The following is an 18,150-nucleotide window of genomic DNA, read 5'->3' on the forward strand; positions in this document are numbered from 1 at the left end:
CTCTACTTTTATTATATCCTTTGAGTAGGAGTCCTTTTATTAAAGTGACTTGCAGAGTTCATGTGGTATTTGGAATACCTCCACGATGTGCCACGTAAGCAAGAGTATAGGGAGTTCTATTCATAATTGGATATTATAATTATTATTCTATTTGGGTTTCGATCTCCCATCGACGTATGAGGTTGAGGAAAAAAATATATTTACAAAAATAAAATTATGTAGCCACAAAACACTTTTTATACATACAACGCATGTATAAAGTGATGTGTCATGAATTAATCCAACGAAAATAATTGTGTGGGTTCTACGATTTTTTTTATCCAAGATCTTTTTATGCTATATTGCTCTGTATACACTTATTGGTGCCAACTGCTTCTACCTGTATCGTTATTACTAATTCTGTATTCATGGTCATAAGAGCTATATCATAAGTGGGAAATGTGGGATTAGAAGAATATTGAGTAGTTCCATATTTGCGAGTGTAAGCTATTAATATTAGTCCAAAATCAACTTGGTATCCTTCTCTTCTTGTGATCCAGGTATTGACCATATAATTGACACAGTTTAAATGTGCTCTTTTAAGACGAATATTATCCTTACTATTTTTTTTTTCCTGAATATATGAACAATAATGTCACATTGATAAAATTTGGATACAAAGTTGTATCCAGTTCACATTAATTATAAAATGTTATGTGTTAAATTATTATCATTTCATTATTATATAATAAAGAGTTAAGTTTGGATTATTCACCCGTGACTTGACTATATTTAAATAATAACTTCACTTTTTTCTTCTTTTTTTTTCAAAAAATTGAAGTAACTTAAAGTTTGAAAAAATAAAGAGTAGTTTGAAGATCACAAATTTCGATCAAAATTCTATCATGATCAGATAATGTCCTGAGCAAATAACTCAATCACTGATTGATTGTTAATAAATAAAAAAGTAAAGGAAGTTAAATCTTACTCATACACTACCACTAAAAGACACATGAAAAAAAATCATTAAAAGTTTAATAATACTCATATCAGGAGAAGATCCTATTCCCATAAATATATGAGGGAGTGAGTTAATCCAAAATTTATCTTATAATAAATTATTTGAGAGTCACATAAATACTAATCAATTGAGATAACAAACGCAACTAAGAGCATTGCTCGCGCGTGTGTGTATGATTAGTAGAGCAAATCTTCCCCAAACTAGCTAAATAACCATGTTTACTTACGATATATTAATCGATTCATATAAAAAAGGACCTATCCAACGAACTAATTAACTTTATAAAATATGTTACGAATAGGTTCATCAATTACAACAAACCCTTTGCTCCAGTGGTCTGAAAGGAACAAGAAGAGCCGGGCTTCTTCGTTTCTCATTAAATTAGCTTCAGCTTTTGAAAGACGTTTTCCACTCGTTTACTCACTCTCAGTGGCGTTGCATGTGACGGGTAACAACAAATGATGCATTAAGTTCGTTGAAATTAACAGCGACGTGACATCTTCTTTACATCTTTGGATCATGTTCAATTACTTGCTGGCCATGGTTCAGCCTGTGGTTTTGGAAGCTTACATAAAATAATTAAAAGTGCCCCACGCGATTTTGAAATTAGAACTAAAAGACAGGTATCACAGTTGCGTATTGTAAAGCGATAAGCAACAATATACCATCCTTTGGCCACCCCTTTGTTACGTTAAAATGTAATTTAGAAGTTGCCTGCGATTTTGTGTAGTCAAAAGTGGACTCTTTTCAGGTCTACGAAACATTATAGCTAGCTAGGCTTATAATTGCTTTGATGCTCGGCGGAGCTAACTAGAGGCATAGCTTGTCTTTTTTTCTTTCTTTTTCAATACTCTAGTCAGTGGTTCTAAGAATTAAGAGACAGCACTATTTTCAATACTCTACCCACAAGAAAGAAATTTAATTTCTTTAATTTCTTTAAGGCAAAGCTTAAGTTATGGATTTACAATTTGTCTAAATATAAATAACAAGATGGGATACCTTTAGAAGTGGGTAACTGTAACTTATAAAGACCCTTTCATAAACTTCCAAGTATCGACAAGCCTATAATTTATTTTTCCAAACCTTTAAAAAGAATCTCAACCTCTATCCTCTAGAAATTTTGTTTGAATTACCATATATGCACGTTAATCTTGCTAGTAAGCTGAGCTATCATCTATGTAACGAATAATCTGTTGGGAAAATATGCTCTTTAAAAGCATATGTGTTTATTTAATTGTAATAAATAATTTTTCTGATTAATAAAATAAATGAGGTATTTTATTCAAATATCTTAATTGCATTAATATTTGTATTAAAGTCCATTTAATCATATTATATGTATTTATGTGATCACCATGTGGATTCACAGAAGACATAAATACAAGTTATCTTATGATTAAATAAATTTAGTTCGCAGTTGATAAATAAAGTTGGGCACTTTATTTAGGTATAGACTGTAATAAATTCATTGAATGATTTGTCTTAATCATGTATGAATTTATTGATGTAGTACGACTACATTGAACAGGATCACATATGAGATTTAATTAACTTTGTAATAACTGTCAGACTTATTAAATCTCATAGGCGTTGATTTTACTGTAATCTTAATCTTGAGTTAATTATGATTTCATGATTGTGATTGTTATTTCATTTGAGTTACCAATGGGCACGACACATCCTTGTGGTCAAGATTACCCGGTATCTTGGTGGGAGCAATTATGAGTATTGGAGTTATGGATTAACAATATAGAATTTGTACAACACATCTCTTGATAGGTTTTCGGTACTTGATCATAAAATTCTCTGGCCAGAGTGTGTCAACATATTTAGTATGTTGAAAATGATCATTAGAGAAAACCAGTAAGGATCAAGGAATAAGATGTTATTAAATTGATTGGACAGTTGAGATATCAATTTAATTAACGATGTGGTACAAAGGATTGTGCAGTAAAGAAATCAATGTGGCTTGGGACGAATTATTATTCGAGCATACAATTATGGAAGTCAGTTCCAATCTTTTAGTGGAATAGATTTGGAATTAAATAATTGGGCTAGTTTAATTACAGGCCTAATTATTGTAGCCACTATTGTATGTTTCCAAATGATCTCCGGGTTAGCTCATTTAATTGACTGCACCACTACTGGACTAATAAGCAAGATAACTAGCTATTTGGGTCAAAAGCCTAAATATATCATTTAGTGGGAGGCTCCATTTAATAAGCTTATGTATAAGGGGCCTTATGTTATTTTACATGGTGGGTCCCCTATTAAATGAAAAGTAACGTGAGTTTTATTTTGGGCATTATTTGGAGCCTAGGGTTTTCACTAAAGGGAGATATATAAGGCTTATTTTTCTCAACAGAAAAAAACAAGCAGCCACTTTATACAGATCAGAGAATAAGATTTTTCTCTCCATGATTGAGAGAAAAATTTTCTCGTGCTAGTTGCTTTGGTAGTGATAAAGGCGCCCACACGTCAAGTGCAGATCGAACCTGAGTCATAACCTGGAAGATCATTGGTGACAGTTCGTGATCTAGCAAGCGTGGTGGCGACGGATCGTGATCTAACAGGAGTGGTGGTGGCAGATCGTGATCTAGGAGCCTAAATCACTTCAACGGAAAAAGCCAACTCGGATTTTCAAGGTACGATTTCTAGAATACGAATTCTTATATATTATATGAGAGCGATTTTCAAAAGGTTTTATAAAAATTTTAAAAACCTAATTTTTCCCCAACATAATCACGGGTCAAGATAATATTTATGGCGTTCGTAATTAGTCATTCATCACTTTGGAGCCAAGTCAAATCGAGGTTTCCATCCAATCAAACCCACACATATAACAGTAGTTCCATTTATCCACTATAGTTTTGGATGTAGATTTTCGATCGATTTGGTTAATTTGTTGTCGTTTATACATCGAAATTATCTTTAAAGGCACTTTTGATCAAGATATGTATTGCCCAACTATCTAGCTAACTAAAGAGATTGATTTCTAATTATGAATGAGATTATACATATTCGCATTCTTTAAAAAACAACAAAAGTTGTCACTATAGTGCTGACTCTTAATTGATGCAATGACAATGTAACTGATTACAAGAGATACTTATGTTTGGGTTGTGACTTATGTGCTTGTCTCTATTCCTTTCACGCATAAAATTTGAATGAAAACTCAAATTCTATAAGCTTGTTAATTAATGGGAAACCTCCCTCTTCCCCACTGATCATATTTGATCCATTACCCACTTTTTCCTCCCATATTTGAAAAATATATATGTAACCCTCTCAAGCATAATTTTTATCTTCTTCACTATCTTGGCCCTCAAACAGCATATTCTAAAAAAAAAAAAAAAGAATAAACAATAAGTAAGTAATTTTTTCCTCATTTAAAAGAAATTGCATATAAAAGTTGTGTTTGAGGAGGGTATATGGGTATTTTATTAACTATGAAGGAAGAAAGTGGGTAATAGATCAAAGAAGAAGGGGCAGAAGAGGGAGGGTGCCTTAATTAATTACATAACTTCGCATCTATAGACAATGACAATGATGTGCAAATTGTTTATTGGCTAGCCGGCCCCGCTACTATGAATCTGATTGATGATTATTTGACAGTGAAGGCGCATCTCGCTACTTACGTTTCAAATTTGTAATACTTAAGACACAAAATATATTCAAACAACACTTTTCATGTCCGCGAATATGCTTAGAGCTGTACAGTTGTTTGATTCTTGTTCACTAATGATATTCTTCCATCTGGATTTTTAGTATAGGCACATCTGCTCACTCAACAGCAATCGTTTATCATTAATTAATGGAACAAATCGCCGGTTGGCACCAGTTCAGACAAATGATTCTGGTCATTCTCAAAGGTGTGAAAGGAGAGTAGTGTGTGCGTGTGTGTGTGTGCATATAAATGAGGAAAATTATTAATATATCACAGTAAAAAAATTTCGTTCAAGAACATACAACTGATGTTAATGTGCAAGTAGTGGCTGAGACTATTCAAACAAGAAGCCAAAAAGCAAAAAGATGATCATCAAGAGATTGGCATCTGCACCTTTTTATTTGCATGCGGGCCTGGTGCAAATTAATACAAAGAGAAGGCTCCAAAACAAGGGAGGACCAGTCGGTTCATGATCGCCGTGCAACACAAAGTCAGCGTCCCTGCCACAACCATCTATGATTATGATCTCAAGTTTTAGTGCTTTTGGAAAGTGTGTGGGGACGTGGGTCTGCCGACTGATCTCTTCTCATATCATCATGGCAAGATGATCAGTTGGTGTCCACCTCAGGCACGTGTACCAGCTGATCTCATCGCATTTATGATTCAGTGCACAATTTGATGTTGCATTGATTTTTTCACAAGACTACTATTAAGGTAGCGTTTACTTTTTGGATTGGATTGGGAATCCTAAGGAGTGGGAATCCTAGGATTGGGAGTGTGGAGTGGGAGTGGGAGTAGGTTATTTACTTACACTGGAATGGAAACATGAATTAGAGATCAGAATCCAATTTATGTGTTTACTTTGTCTTGGATTGGGAGTAAATAGTTTCAAATTATAATTTTATCCTTATTTAAAGAATTATACTTTTTAATTACAAAACTAATAAAAAATATATTTAATGAATAATATTTATTTTATTATATTTGTAAATTTATTATAATTATTAATATTCTTAATTATGAACAATAAATTATTAATTTTAATACAAAATGAAACCTTATTTTATTTTATTTAATATAATTATATTAAATTTATTATTATATAAAATAATAATATAATATTATTTAGTACAAAATTAATATTTTCTTATAATAAACTATTTATTATTATTAATAATATTAAATAAATATAGTACTATTATTTTTAAAATAAATATAATAATATTATATTTATTAATTCTCTATTAATATAATAATATTATTTTAAAATAATTTTAACTTAGAATCAATGCAAATTATTATTTAGTTAAATATAATATTATTATTCAAATAAATATAATAATATTTATTTTATTTTATTAATTATAAAATATTAAATTAAATTAAATTTAAAAAAAATAAAAGGATAAAAAAGGGAGAGGTGGGAGTGAATTCCCACTCCCACTCCCCACTCCAAAATTGGGTGGGGCCCACGCAGTGGGACTCCCACTCCCTTCTCATTTAGAGGAAGTAAACGCTGGAGTGGGAGGAATCCACACTCCTCACTCCCACTCCAACAAATAAACACAACATAATTGGTGTTTGTAATAGGTAAGAATGTATATGAAACAAAATCTCAATCATACAATATAAGACTTTTCAGTAATAGAGATATTCTATAGTATATCACAAGTTCTACATTAATTATAATCCAATATGAAATTACCACCGACTAATAGTATCAAATCATGTGTTCTTTCCCTTCATTATCTCTCCAAGATTTTCAAACGTAAGAGACAAAACATTAAATTTTCTTTCTCCCACTTAATTAACTCAATCTTATTCTTTTTCTCTTTCTGTCTCAAATCTTCATCTATCATCTTAGCTATTATGGCTGCCATTTTCAAACATGATGAAGAAGAAGAATATTTTTATTTGAGCAAATACAAATATATGTGTAATTGGTACTTAGTTCACTAAGTTAATAGATAAATGGTCCAAAATATTTTTAAAAAAAACCAACACAACAATCGGATCAGAACTGGATCCAGATTAACTCATCGACAAAGGGGGCAGAGGCAGATCAGATATAGTGACACTGCAATGCATGCTGATCGATTAATATGTTTAAATTTTCAAGACAACCCATGCTATGCTTTTTCAAGAAAATTGGCATAGAAAGCATGACCATGTTTTTATATCTAAAGATAGCAACTGAAATAAATACTGTTTCTTATACATGGATATTTTATTCAATACTATAGAACATTGATACTTTATTTATTTCTAGCTATCTACTATTCATTGTTTGGTTGGATCAACAAGCTCAAGATCAAGATAGGGTTTTTGATCTTCTAATGATTGGATACCACTCTTATACCGGTAACGACGTGCACAGTACAGAAAATAGACAATGTTAAGGCCTCCTAATCCTGCAATAAGGAAGTAGAAATAATCTAATCTTCCAGCATCGATGTCATTAGTCAACCAGTCGGGGTGGCCATGCCTTGCTGTGACTCCATGCACAATGGTGATAAGCAAACTGCTCAAGTAACTTGCAAATCCAAAGGAGCAAAAGAGGAGAGAATTAGCAATACTTCTCATGTGGTCAGGAAACTGCTTGTTAAAAAATTCGATCTGTCCAATTATGTTGAATGCCTCACAAAACCCCATCAGGATAAGTTGAGGAGCTAGCCAGAAGACTGATACTTGTGACATAGGGTGCAAATGGGCAGAAGCCCTTCTCCCTCTTTCAACTAAACCAGCAACTATCATGGACAGTATTGAAAAAATCATCCCAATTCCAATTCTCTGAAGAAGTGTGATCCCTCCTTCATGTTTAGTGATTTTGCGAAGAGCTGGGACAAGAACTGTGTCATAAAATGGGAGCCAGAGTCCTATTGTGATCATTGATATGACCCCCACTGTACCTGGAGGGATTTGGAACTTAGGCCCAAGGTGTCTGTTCATTTTCATGGCCTGTGAAACTGTGAATGTTCCTTGTTGTGATATGGAAGTCAAGCTAATGATTCCAGCTGCCCATATTGGGATGATTTTGATCAGGCACTTAACCTCTTCCACTTGTTGGATGCTACAGAGCCTCCACTGGTTGACGGGAGTTCCATCAGGCTTAAGCTCATTATTGTCCACTATCATTGCAGCTTTGTTTAGGAATCTGAAGGGGGAAAAAAATCAACAACGACTGAGGTTTTGCATCAATCATTGCAAACAAAATACAACTGACATCATCTCAACAACTACTTGGAAAATTTAAATCGTGTTCCTCCCAATTTTGAAAATATGTCTCCTCATTATTTGAGATTGCCATGTGTACATGTGGGCACTAATTAATATCATAAGAAACGAAAATAATGTGGTAATGACCAAAAACATTAAAATATTAAATGAATCAACATCATGGTTTCTCCAGTTTGCATGCACTGGGAGACTTATCTGCAGAAATGTAAACCTCTTAGATTGTTTATAATTTTATTGTATTATAGTCAGGAAAAAGTTGAGAAATTAACCAAAAAAACACACGCGTTCTAATAAAATTTTTTATTTATCATATAGTATATTAAAATTTGTATTAATTTACTGTCTTTGAAGCTATTTCTAACTTTAATATAATTAAAAATCTAACTGACGAGGGAAGGCCAGTATTGATGAATCATAAGTTTTAATTATTTTATTTATAAATAAATAATTAATAAAGAAAAAGTTGGGTGAAGGAGATATGGTCACCTGAACTGGTGGGTGAGAGGTAGCTTTGATAAAACAAAGAGCTTTGGGGGAGGATCGTAGAAAATCCCATGGTGATCCATTTGTCCTTGTGGAAGCGTAAGCCGGCGTTTCTTGTAAGCTGCAACGAGCACTTGGCCAATCCCAGAAAAGATACTGCCTTCCGGTTCAACAAGCACATAAAGTTTTTTTCCAACAAGAAATAGAATAATTGCACCTATCATCAACACCGTTGGAATTCCAAATCCGATCACCCAGCTCACTGAGTCTTGTATATAAACCAACACCGTTTGAGTGATCAATATGACCACCGTAAATGTGGTGTAATACCAGTTAAAGAAGCTGTTGATTCCTTTGACTCCTTCATCAGTAGTTGCATCAAATTGATCGACCCCAAACGGAATGCTGCATGGCCTGATTCCACCGGTGCCGATCGATAACATGCCCAGACCCATCACCAGAACACCCAGTTGCATACTGTTTGCACTTTTGCACTGACCAAAAGGTGGCTTTGCCACGTCGCATTTCGGAGGATGCAGCTGCGGTAACCACGCCGTTAAAGTCACGGTTAACATGCCCTGTCATTCATTCGGAGGATGTACATTTCGTCAAATAAATAAATATATACAAATTAATTAAATGTAATTGAATGTTGGAGATGATTACGTAGTAACCTTTAAATAAAAATCTAACGGTTGTGAAAAACCTTAAATGTTAGTTAAGTAAATGTTTGGTAATCAAATGGGGCCCACGCGGACTTTAACAACTAACAAGAGGGAGGCTAACTTACAGATTCTGCACCTTACAGCTGCCCTTGCACGGTAAAATTAAAAGTGGGCCCCACGGCCATTTTGTGAGGGTCCCTTTAACAAAACCAATTGATAATAAAAGGCCAAAAGATATAAATGAGGAGCAGGGAGAGTTACGTCCAAAACGAATAATGCAGAATCAAAATTAGGAAAATGATTAGGGTTGAGAAGAACGAGAGAAACACGAGAGAAATAATGAAGAAAATGATAGAGAGTAAATGAGTAGAGAGAGAGAGTAAAATTCTCTCGTTTTTATCTCGTACTTCTCTCTCTCTAGCACTACTCTCAAAATTATAATAAACTTTTCTGAGCTTTTTATGTTATAGAGGAAAGTGAAAAGATGTCAAAGCAAAAATTAAACAAAAAAGTAAAAACAAATGGGTGGTAGTGAGTAGTATTTAAACGAAATTAACTTTATATACCACATGAACTACCTTTCCTTGATATTTTGTTACAAAGTGCTCCGCCAGCTAAGTATTTTTTTACCCAAAAAAAGAAAAGAAAAGAAAAGAAAAAGTTCGGATTATACAGGACAAACTACAATATTATATATGTATGGTTGAAATCAGGGAGAAGAAATAAATAAAAAATGAGAAGGAAGAAGAAAAAAAAAAAAAACGTACCAGGATAGCCGCAATGGAAGCAAAAGTAATGGTCTTAAACCTGCCGGTATAGGTATCGGAGATGAAGGCACCAAGCAAAGGTGCAAAATTTGTAACGCCACCCCAGATATTGAGAATGTTCGCAGCAGACGTCTGATTCATGTGATATTCTTTCAACAAATACACCATAAAGTTGGCCAACAAACCGATCGTTGCTAGTCTCTCGAATGTCTCATTTCCTACGCATATATAACGTACATGCATAAATTTAATCAACAATTCACACCCACAAAATTAAACTAACAAGTTTGAAGCCATAGCAGCTAGCTAGATATCTAGTTTGCGAGCTTAAAAGAAAAAAAAAAAAAATATATATATATATATATAGAGAGAGAGAGAGAGAGAGAAACCTAAGATGTAAGGCATAGCTTTCCATCCTCCAGGTTTCTTCTGGTCTGGCGGATGCCGCTTTGAATCTGATAAAACCACGTCTTCCCTTTCTGGGGATGATGGTTTTTGAAAGCATCTTGCACCACAGTACCACTGAACTGAGCTGCTTCGCTCTTTTTGCTTTTGATCCCCCACCATCTCTCTCTCTCTCTCTCTCTCTGGATTTTGAATTTTATTTTTAACAAAAAAACCCTAGTTAGTACTTCTGCTGAGACAATTATTAGCTTCTCTATGCTGTATTCGTTTTCTCAAGGCATGTGTGGTTCTGTGAAGTGGAGTTACGAGTGTCTGCACAAGACTCTTGCATATATTTATACAAGTGAAGATCGTGTGTATTTTTAATTTTTTACCCACTACCCACCACCCACCACAAGTAAAAACAAACAAGAGCGTGTGGACTGTGGTCACAGAGCGATGATCAAATAGCTGACGCAATGGAAGGGGACGATTCTATACTCCCACTCAGACCCATCACTTCTACAATCGCCTCATTTTATAAAATCATTTTAATGATAACATCTCATATGTGTAAAAATTCTGACTATGTGCCATGTAAAATTATTTCTACCAACATTTTTTTTTTCAAAAAAAGAAGTTAGATGGTAAGAAATCCTTAATATTTTAAGGGTTGAGTTTGAAGATAAAAAAAATATACAAATTTTAGTAAATACAAATACCTTCAAACGGTCGAATAAGATATGTCTATTTATTTATTTGTTAATTTAAAATAGGAGTAGATTTAACACACACAAAAAAAATCATGCTATTTTGGTCCATCTCATGTGTGGTTTTTTTTAAAAATAAATATAGTTAATTACAATAATATATAATTAAGATTTAATTTAAGTACGCAACAATCACAATATCTATTTTGCTTGGTAAATTGGGCTTCATATATCAGAAGATTCCAAGGCATAACACGTGCATGCACAAATTAAACAAAATTGCCGAACCAAATATGCGTGTTCTCACATTAATCGGTCAAGCCTCAAGGACAATTCTTCTGGCATTTTGGTAGCGGGAAAGCGGGAACTACCAACTTTTTAGGTTTCTCTAATTTGATTGAATTGGATATCATTATATTAAAGTTTTTTCTGTATATAATTAATGTCCATCGTTAATTAGGTTTTCCTTTTCCCTGTTTTGGTCTTGCTCCTACTCTTAGCTGTAATTGTGAATATGCCCACGTATGCATTTAACGATGCTATTTTAATTAAGGATTGTAATTGATTCCAATTTATCTGTTTTATCTTGAACGAACATTTGAAATTGCATTTGCTATCAATCATATTTAAAATTTCAGAGTGCAGACCGTCGTTTTCATGGTGGCTTTTCTTCTCTAAGACAAATTTCCAAAATCCTTATTATCATTCCAAACTCAAATTTTGTGGTTAATTTTATTATTCTATATTCTTTTAATTAATTCTTATTCTTATTCTTGATAAATTATTATTATTTTGATGGTTTTTTTTTAATTTGTTTATACACAAGCGTATTTTTGTTATTTGTTTGTTTTTATTTAAAAAGGGCTAACCTAGAATTTCTTTTTTTTTTCTTTTTTTCAAATCTCTTTAATTGTCTCTCGTAATATTGACTATTGAGAACCTGAGCTTTCCACTTTATGAATAAGAGAAAAATATTATAATCAACATGGCTATGAAACTACTGGCCATGTTAGTCTGTTACATTTTCATTCACGGATTTACATGTAGGAATTAAAAGATATTTTTACCGACTATTGGAATATTTTTTTCTAAGACAAAACTATGGTGCAACAATGGTACCATACCACAGTTGCACAATAATTGAATCTTTTTTTTTTTAATAAAGACTGTAAATTTTTATAATAAATATTCTTTGATAGTGCGTGTATGGTGTGAATGGCGTTCTTAATTTTGTGGCCAAACTTTCAGGTACGAAATCTTTTGAATCTTTACCACATAATATTTTCTAACATATTTTTTTATTATTAAAATTCTTTGACAATTACTTTTTTCAGTTAATATTTTATTTTATCTTGTCACCAAACTATTGAAGTTAATAGAATTTTAACAAAAATAAAAGTAAAAATCTATTTTACTCATAAACTTTTAAGTCTCATTTAATACTCTAAATTAAAAAAATTTCAAAATAAATTATATATAAAGAAATAATACTTTTATTAATTGGTTATGTTATATACCTAAAATAATTAATTAATAAAATTATAAATATTATACTTTGTGAAATTCCTAAAATACCGAATATATTTAATTTCCTAAAATACTCTTGTGACATCAAAATTTATTGATGGAGTTAAAGATTTAGTGTTAAAATAATAAAAACTGAAAAGTTAAGTTGAAAGAAACAATCGTCATAAAACTTTAACTGTAAAGCGATATGCCAAAAAACATTAGATGGCAAAACGGTATATAGATTTCAACTCATAAAACTTGTTAATTATAGTTAAGCTACTGCTTGTTTAAACTTTTATATCTTAGCTTAAAGTACTTTTTAAATTTTCACAATAAATTATTTGAGAAAGTTAATTATTTAATCTAAATTAACCATATATTTTTATTCAAATTTGGCTGAGGTTTAAGTATAAATTAAAAAAAAAAAAATCGCAAGTCAAGCATTGATACCACAATCCTACCATTTTCATAATCAATTAAAATTATACAGGACACAAACTAGCTATAATGTGCAATCTGAATCAGACACCACAACGCGAAAGGATTGGTCGAATTGCAGCATCGTGGCTAAAACTGCTGAAGGCGCAGCAACGGGTAGAGTTCTTTACAAACCGAAATAAGATAATAATAAGGATTTCTCTAAGATACTGTTTGTATTTTCTCAGCATTGATAGTGGGATTAGTGTGTACCCTTGGATAGAAGAGTTTTAATCTGATTCATTCATTTAATATAATAGATAATTGAATAATTAATTAAAATATAGCAGGTAACTTACAGGTTGTTGGTAAATATTAATTTTTTAATTTTAAATTAATATTAATTTGAAAAAAAAAACCAATCATACCCTTAAGGTTTACTTAAATGGTTATATAAAACCCTTTTAGTTTCCTAAAGAGTTATACAAACCCTCTTCATTTCATAAATGACTATTATACGTTTTAATTAAAACAACCTAAATAAATAAAAATATAGTAATAGTATAGAAATAATGAATAAATATCATATGATACAAATAAAATATTACAATAAGTCAAATTAATAAAATAACATGTACGATGAAAATTTTATTCATATTAAGTTATTATTCCATCCCGATGGATTTACTAAAATCAATTAATCCAAAAATTGATTTTAAGATCGACATTAATATAGACATAATTAAATAAGATATTGTAAAAATATATAAATTTTATATATTACTTTGAATGTTAGGTACAATTATTTAATATTATTAGTATGTGAAATAGATTTTAATATTATTAAAAGAACATGACAAATTAATAATGTTAAAATAAATTGTTAATATTCATAAATTTTTTATAAATTTTATCTTATTTTATATTTTTTTTATTTTAAGGGATTATTTTTTACCATTTAAGCAAAATTTAGAGGTGTGGGTGGTCTTTTCCCCATTAATTTTGTAGCATATTTATAGTGTCATATCATATATCATACATCGCACTTAATATGTTGATTTCATTAAAGTGTTATGTTATTGAAAATTAAACTTTGCATTTATAATATACTACATCTTTAATGTAAATGTAATAGAAAAATATGAAGATATTTTTGAGTAGTCAATTGTAGCTTTCTTTTACAAATAGTAGTATAGAAATACAATTGGTAAAATATAATAAAAATGGTATGGGAAAAAGTTAGTAGAGGCAATTATTCTTGTAGTTATTAAAACATATGAAGCGACACACACAAACACACATATCGAGTACCTGTATGTATCCCTATTTATTAATAGGAGGGAAATTAAATTCGTAATTATCCCGATGAATTATGAATTGATAAATGAAATATAAATATTAGTAAAAATTAATTTGTAGGCTAACAAAGCAAACTATATTTTATGGGCGTTTGATACATTAATCTAAGGTCAAATGATCACATGATATTTCATACAGTAGTCCAATTTTCAACATTTGCATATAGTTTCATGAGCTAATAAGCCAATAAAATATACCACATGAGAAATTGAAGACTATTGTTTATATTTCACTATTAGACAAACACCATACATTAGAATTAAAAAAAAAACAAATCTCACAACTGAGATTACATCTGTTTGCATAATAGATTTTGAAGTTAGTTTAATTACATGATAATCAATTTATCTTATAACATTTAGAATATGATTTAAGTACTATTTTAGCAATTTTGAGTCTCACATTGAGTCTTCAAATTAATTAAATGTTGAAACTCTTTTCTGTTTGGCTTGAAATTACTACTTAACAAAATTACGAAAAGCCAATAATAAATGATGTAGGACACATAGGTAAAATAAATTTTAAAGTGTAATTAAACATTCCTATGAATATCAGTTTCATATACATGTCATATATTTTACTAAAATCATATATTTATTGAATTTTGTGTAATTAAATAAACTATATTATTCAAGTGAAATTGTAAGAATCGTTGAAATTGTAGGGGTGGTGGCTGAGATTTTTCAGCCCACTACACGATCCAAACGATTTATGTTCACCCGTTTGACTATTGGCAGAATAAACTCCTACTAGTAATGAAACACAATTCAAACTCATATTCGTATATAACAATCAGTATCTCATCAAAGATCAATTTTGAGTGGAGTTTTTGATCAATCAATATGATTTAATTTGAGCAGAGTTTTTTTGTCAATTAATCAACTTTTTTAGTTTTGAAAAAATTTATGTTCAAGATAAATCTAGGAACTATCACTATAAGGAAGTCATGGATATTGATAAAGAAGGTTAGTACTGCATTTCTTCTTTATAATTTGATATTTAGGATTTTTATCTTTATTTCGCTGTTAAGTAGAGAGATGGCCACGAGGAGATTTCGTTTGTGTAACCATATAGTGGCCAATACTTTAAAATCAAACATTGTTCTACTGCTTTTCCAAACAAAAAAAAAATATGTAGAAACATAAGAAAATTGAGCATATAATGTCGGTGGTTGTGGTCCTTAAGGGAAGAGGCTGAAAGAAAGAACTAATATATCTTCCAAGTTGGTTGCTTCAATGCTTCTGAGTACTCTATACTTTTTAAGTCATGTGTTAATGTAGAAAAATTCAAATTTAACACTGTAAAATTATTTGAACTTCTAATAGATAGAGCTTTCTAGGGTATAAAGCTTGTAATTTTGTTCCTGAGAAATTAATATCATTTAATTAAAGAAATTCTGGCCGTGTGTAGTTTGAAGACAGTTGTGACCTTTGTTCACTAAATTGTGAATATCTTTAAGAAGAGACGTCCGAATTCGATTATGTAAAGTTCTGCCGTAACTAGACATATTTATCTATTCAAACATATATAGCATGCGATCTCATACATTCTAGATCAATACAGTTAAATCATGAAAATCGGCTGAAAATCATGGACTTGGTTGCTTCAGTGATTCTGAGCAGTTAGTATTCTTTAAGCCATATCTTCATGTAGAAAACTTCAAATAGAAAACCGTAAAATTATTTGAACTCTTGACAAATACTTCTTTCTATGGATATATAGTTTGTAATTTTATTCCTTGTCAATTGATATCAGTTAATTCAGAAACTTCAGGCCTTGTATAGGTTCAAGACTGTTGTGACCTTTGTGCACTAAATCGTGAATATCTTTAAGAAGAGAAGTCGGAATTTGATTATGTAAAATTGTTCTATAGCTGGACGGATTTATCTATCATACTATATATAGTATGTAATCTCATATGTTCTCGATCAATACAGTTAAATCATGAAATTTGGCTGATAATCATAGACTTGGTTGCTTCAATAATTCTGAGCGGTCAGCATTCTTTAAGCCATATCTGCATGTAGAAAACTTCAAAGAGAAAACCGTAAAATTAATTGAACTCCTGACAAATACAGCTTTCTAGAGATATATAGCTTGTATATTATTCTTCATTATTTGATACCAATTAAGTGAAAACATCTAGGCTTTCGTAGTTTGAGGACAGTTGTGACCTTTGTTTACTAAATGCTGAATAATAATATCATTGAGAAAATAATTTGAAATTAAAGTCCGTAAAATTTCTATATAACTAGACATGTTTGTTTATCCAATCATATATACTATGTAATATTACATATCAGTACAATTTAATTATGCAAGTTTCCTAATAACAAAACCTTTAATATTGTTTTTGCATTTATCGACCAAAATTCAAAAGAAGCAGAGTTTGACATTCCTGCATCATATGACTTTCCTTCAACGGCTAGGGCAACCATTTTGCCGAGTGCGGATAATTCTTCATGTTCCATTTATTTTATTTTACACTGTAAAATATAAATAATAAACAAAAAAAATGTGATAACACTACTCATTAAAGTGCTTTTTTTTTTCAACAAGAAATTACTACTGAAATAAAAATTTGGCTTGCATTAAGGTTTGCCTTTAATAACTCAACTCCCCACTTGGGTTTTGTCCTTTTCTTAAAGTCTCAGCTCAATCAATTTAATGATCCATTTTTTCCTTTCCAAAGATCTAAAAGCAAAGTCTTTTATTGGTACCCAACAGAAATACAAGGTCTATGAGAAGACAGTTTATCCAGTTGAGCAATTATCTGATGATGGGGTTGTTTATCACAAGTCTTGCTTTAAGTGCTCTCACTGCAAAGGCACACTCAAGCTGAGCAATTACTCATCCATGGAAGGTGTTCTTTACTGTAAGCCTCACTTTGAACAGCTTTTCAAGGAGTCGGGTAACATTAACAAGAATTTCCAATCACCTGCAAGGTTAGTTGAGAAGTCAACTCCTGAGCTGACAAGGTCGCCTAGCAAAGCTGCCAGCATGTTATCTGGGACCCAAAAAAATGTGCTTCTTGTAGTAAAACAGTGTGTCCATTGGAGAAGGTAGCAGTGGAAAGCCAGGCCTATCACAAGACATGTTTCAAGTGCTCACATGGTGGTTGTTCCATTAGCCCATCAAATTATGTAGCCCTGGAAGGTATTTTGTATTGCAAACATCATTTCTCCCAATTGTTCAAGGAAAAAAGGCAATTACAACCACCTTATCAAATTCGCTTCCATGAAGCGTGCAGCAGCCTCTGTTCCAGAAGCTTGAACATGTTATCCTATCTTCCATAAATCTTATTTGGTGAGGGTTTTCTTTGGCTTGCGGGTGTGCTTTCTATTTTGATCCCTCTTGTTGTTTTTGCGAGGAACTACCAAACCTTTGGTTCCCTCTGCTTCTTTGGATCATCTTTGTTAGGATAAATTTCATATGATTAGAGATACTGATTTATGCCACGGGAGGCATAATCCCAGGCATAATCCCATGGTCGTAAATTGACCATTTTCTGACAATGATCTTTTTAAAAAGAGATGTGCAGTTGGCTTTGAAACCACTGTTAGGAAATTAATATTCCTCTCAAGGTCACTTCAAGCAATTTGTCAAGCAACAAATCAATAGAAAAATTAAATTGAAAACAATATCAATCCTACAACACAAGATTTATATGGAAAACTCCAAATTCAGAGAAAAACCATGGTCATTGTAAAAAAGATAACTAAAGAAAAATATTCACTATATAGAAAATTATTACAACTCCACTCTCAAAAGTAATTTTCTCTCACTTAAGCCCCAAATAGATCCAAAACTCTCAATTTAAGAGTAATTATATTCAACTCTCAAATTCTCTCTAAATACAAGAGAAAATAAATTCTTTGAGATGATGAAAACTTATGAAAGACTCTCTTATTTATAACCAAACGGATAACACTGTTCAAACTGTGTTATTATT

General features: G+C 31.5%; 1 protein-coding gene and 1 pseudogene across 2 annotated transcripts; one reads left to right on the top strand and one right to left on the bottom strand.

Moving 5' to 3' along the window:
• Positions 1 to 6,815: 6,815 nt before the first annotated feature.
• Positions 6,816 to 10,580, bottom strand: LOC102618258 (protein NRT1/ PTR FAMILY 2.13-like). Of its 2 annotated transcripts, XM_052440000.1 has the most exons (5): positions 10,361 to 10,580; positions 10,209 to 10,252; positions 9,820 to 10,037; positions 8,391 to 8,965; positions 6,816 to 7,821 (listed from the first exon to the last, which is right to left on the bottom strand). In XM_052440000.1, the coding sequence occupies exons 1-5, from the start codon at positions 10,384 to 10,386 to the stop codon at positions 6,948 to 6,950; spliced, it is 1,737 nt and encodes a 578-aa protein (XP_052295960.1). In that variant the 5' UTR covers positions 10,387 to 10,580; the 3' UTR covers positions 6,816 to 6,947. The 2 variants fall into 2 exon arrangements, with proteins under 2 accessions (XP_052295960.1, XP_006483255.1); XM_006483192.4 differs by having other exon boundaries at positions 10,209 to 10,580.
• Positions 10,581 to 16,865: 6,285 nt separating this feature from the next.
• On the top strand, positions 16,866 to 17,486 carry LOC102618352 (LIM domain-containing protein WLIM2b-like; annotated as a pseudogene).
• Positions 17,487 to 18,150: the final 664 nt, after the last annotated feature.

This window comes from Citrus sinensis, chromosome 4, assembly GCF_022201045.2.
Source record: "Citrus sinensis cultivar Valencia sweet orange chromosome 4, DVS_A1.0, whole genome shotgun sequence".
NCBI classification, from domain to species: domain Eukaryota; kingdom Viridiplantae; phylum Streptophyta; class Magnoliopsida; order Sapindales; family Rutaceae; genus Citrus; species Citrus sinensis.

Excerpts from the sequence above, each read along its gene's own strand:
- LOC102618258 (XM_006483192.4), bottom strand. The coding sequence starts at position 10,386 with ATGGTGGGGGATCAAAAGCAAAAAGAGCGAAGCAGCTCAGTTCAGTGG. Across the intron at positions 10,038-10,208 it reads AGCTATGCCTTACATCTTAG|GAAATGAGACATTCGAGAGA; the intron begins GTTTCTCTCTCT and ends ATATATGCGTAG. Across the intron at positions 7,822-8,390 it reads CCTCTCACCCACCAGTTCAG|ATTCCTAAACAAAGCTGCAA; the intron begins GTGACCATATCT and ends TTCCCCCTTCAG.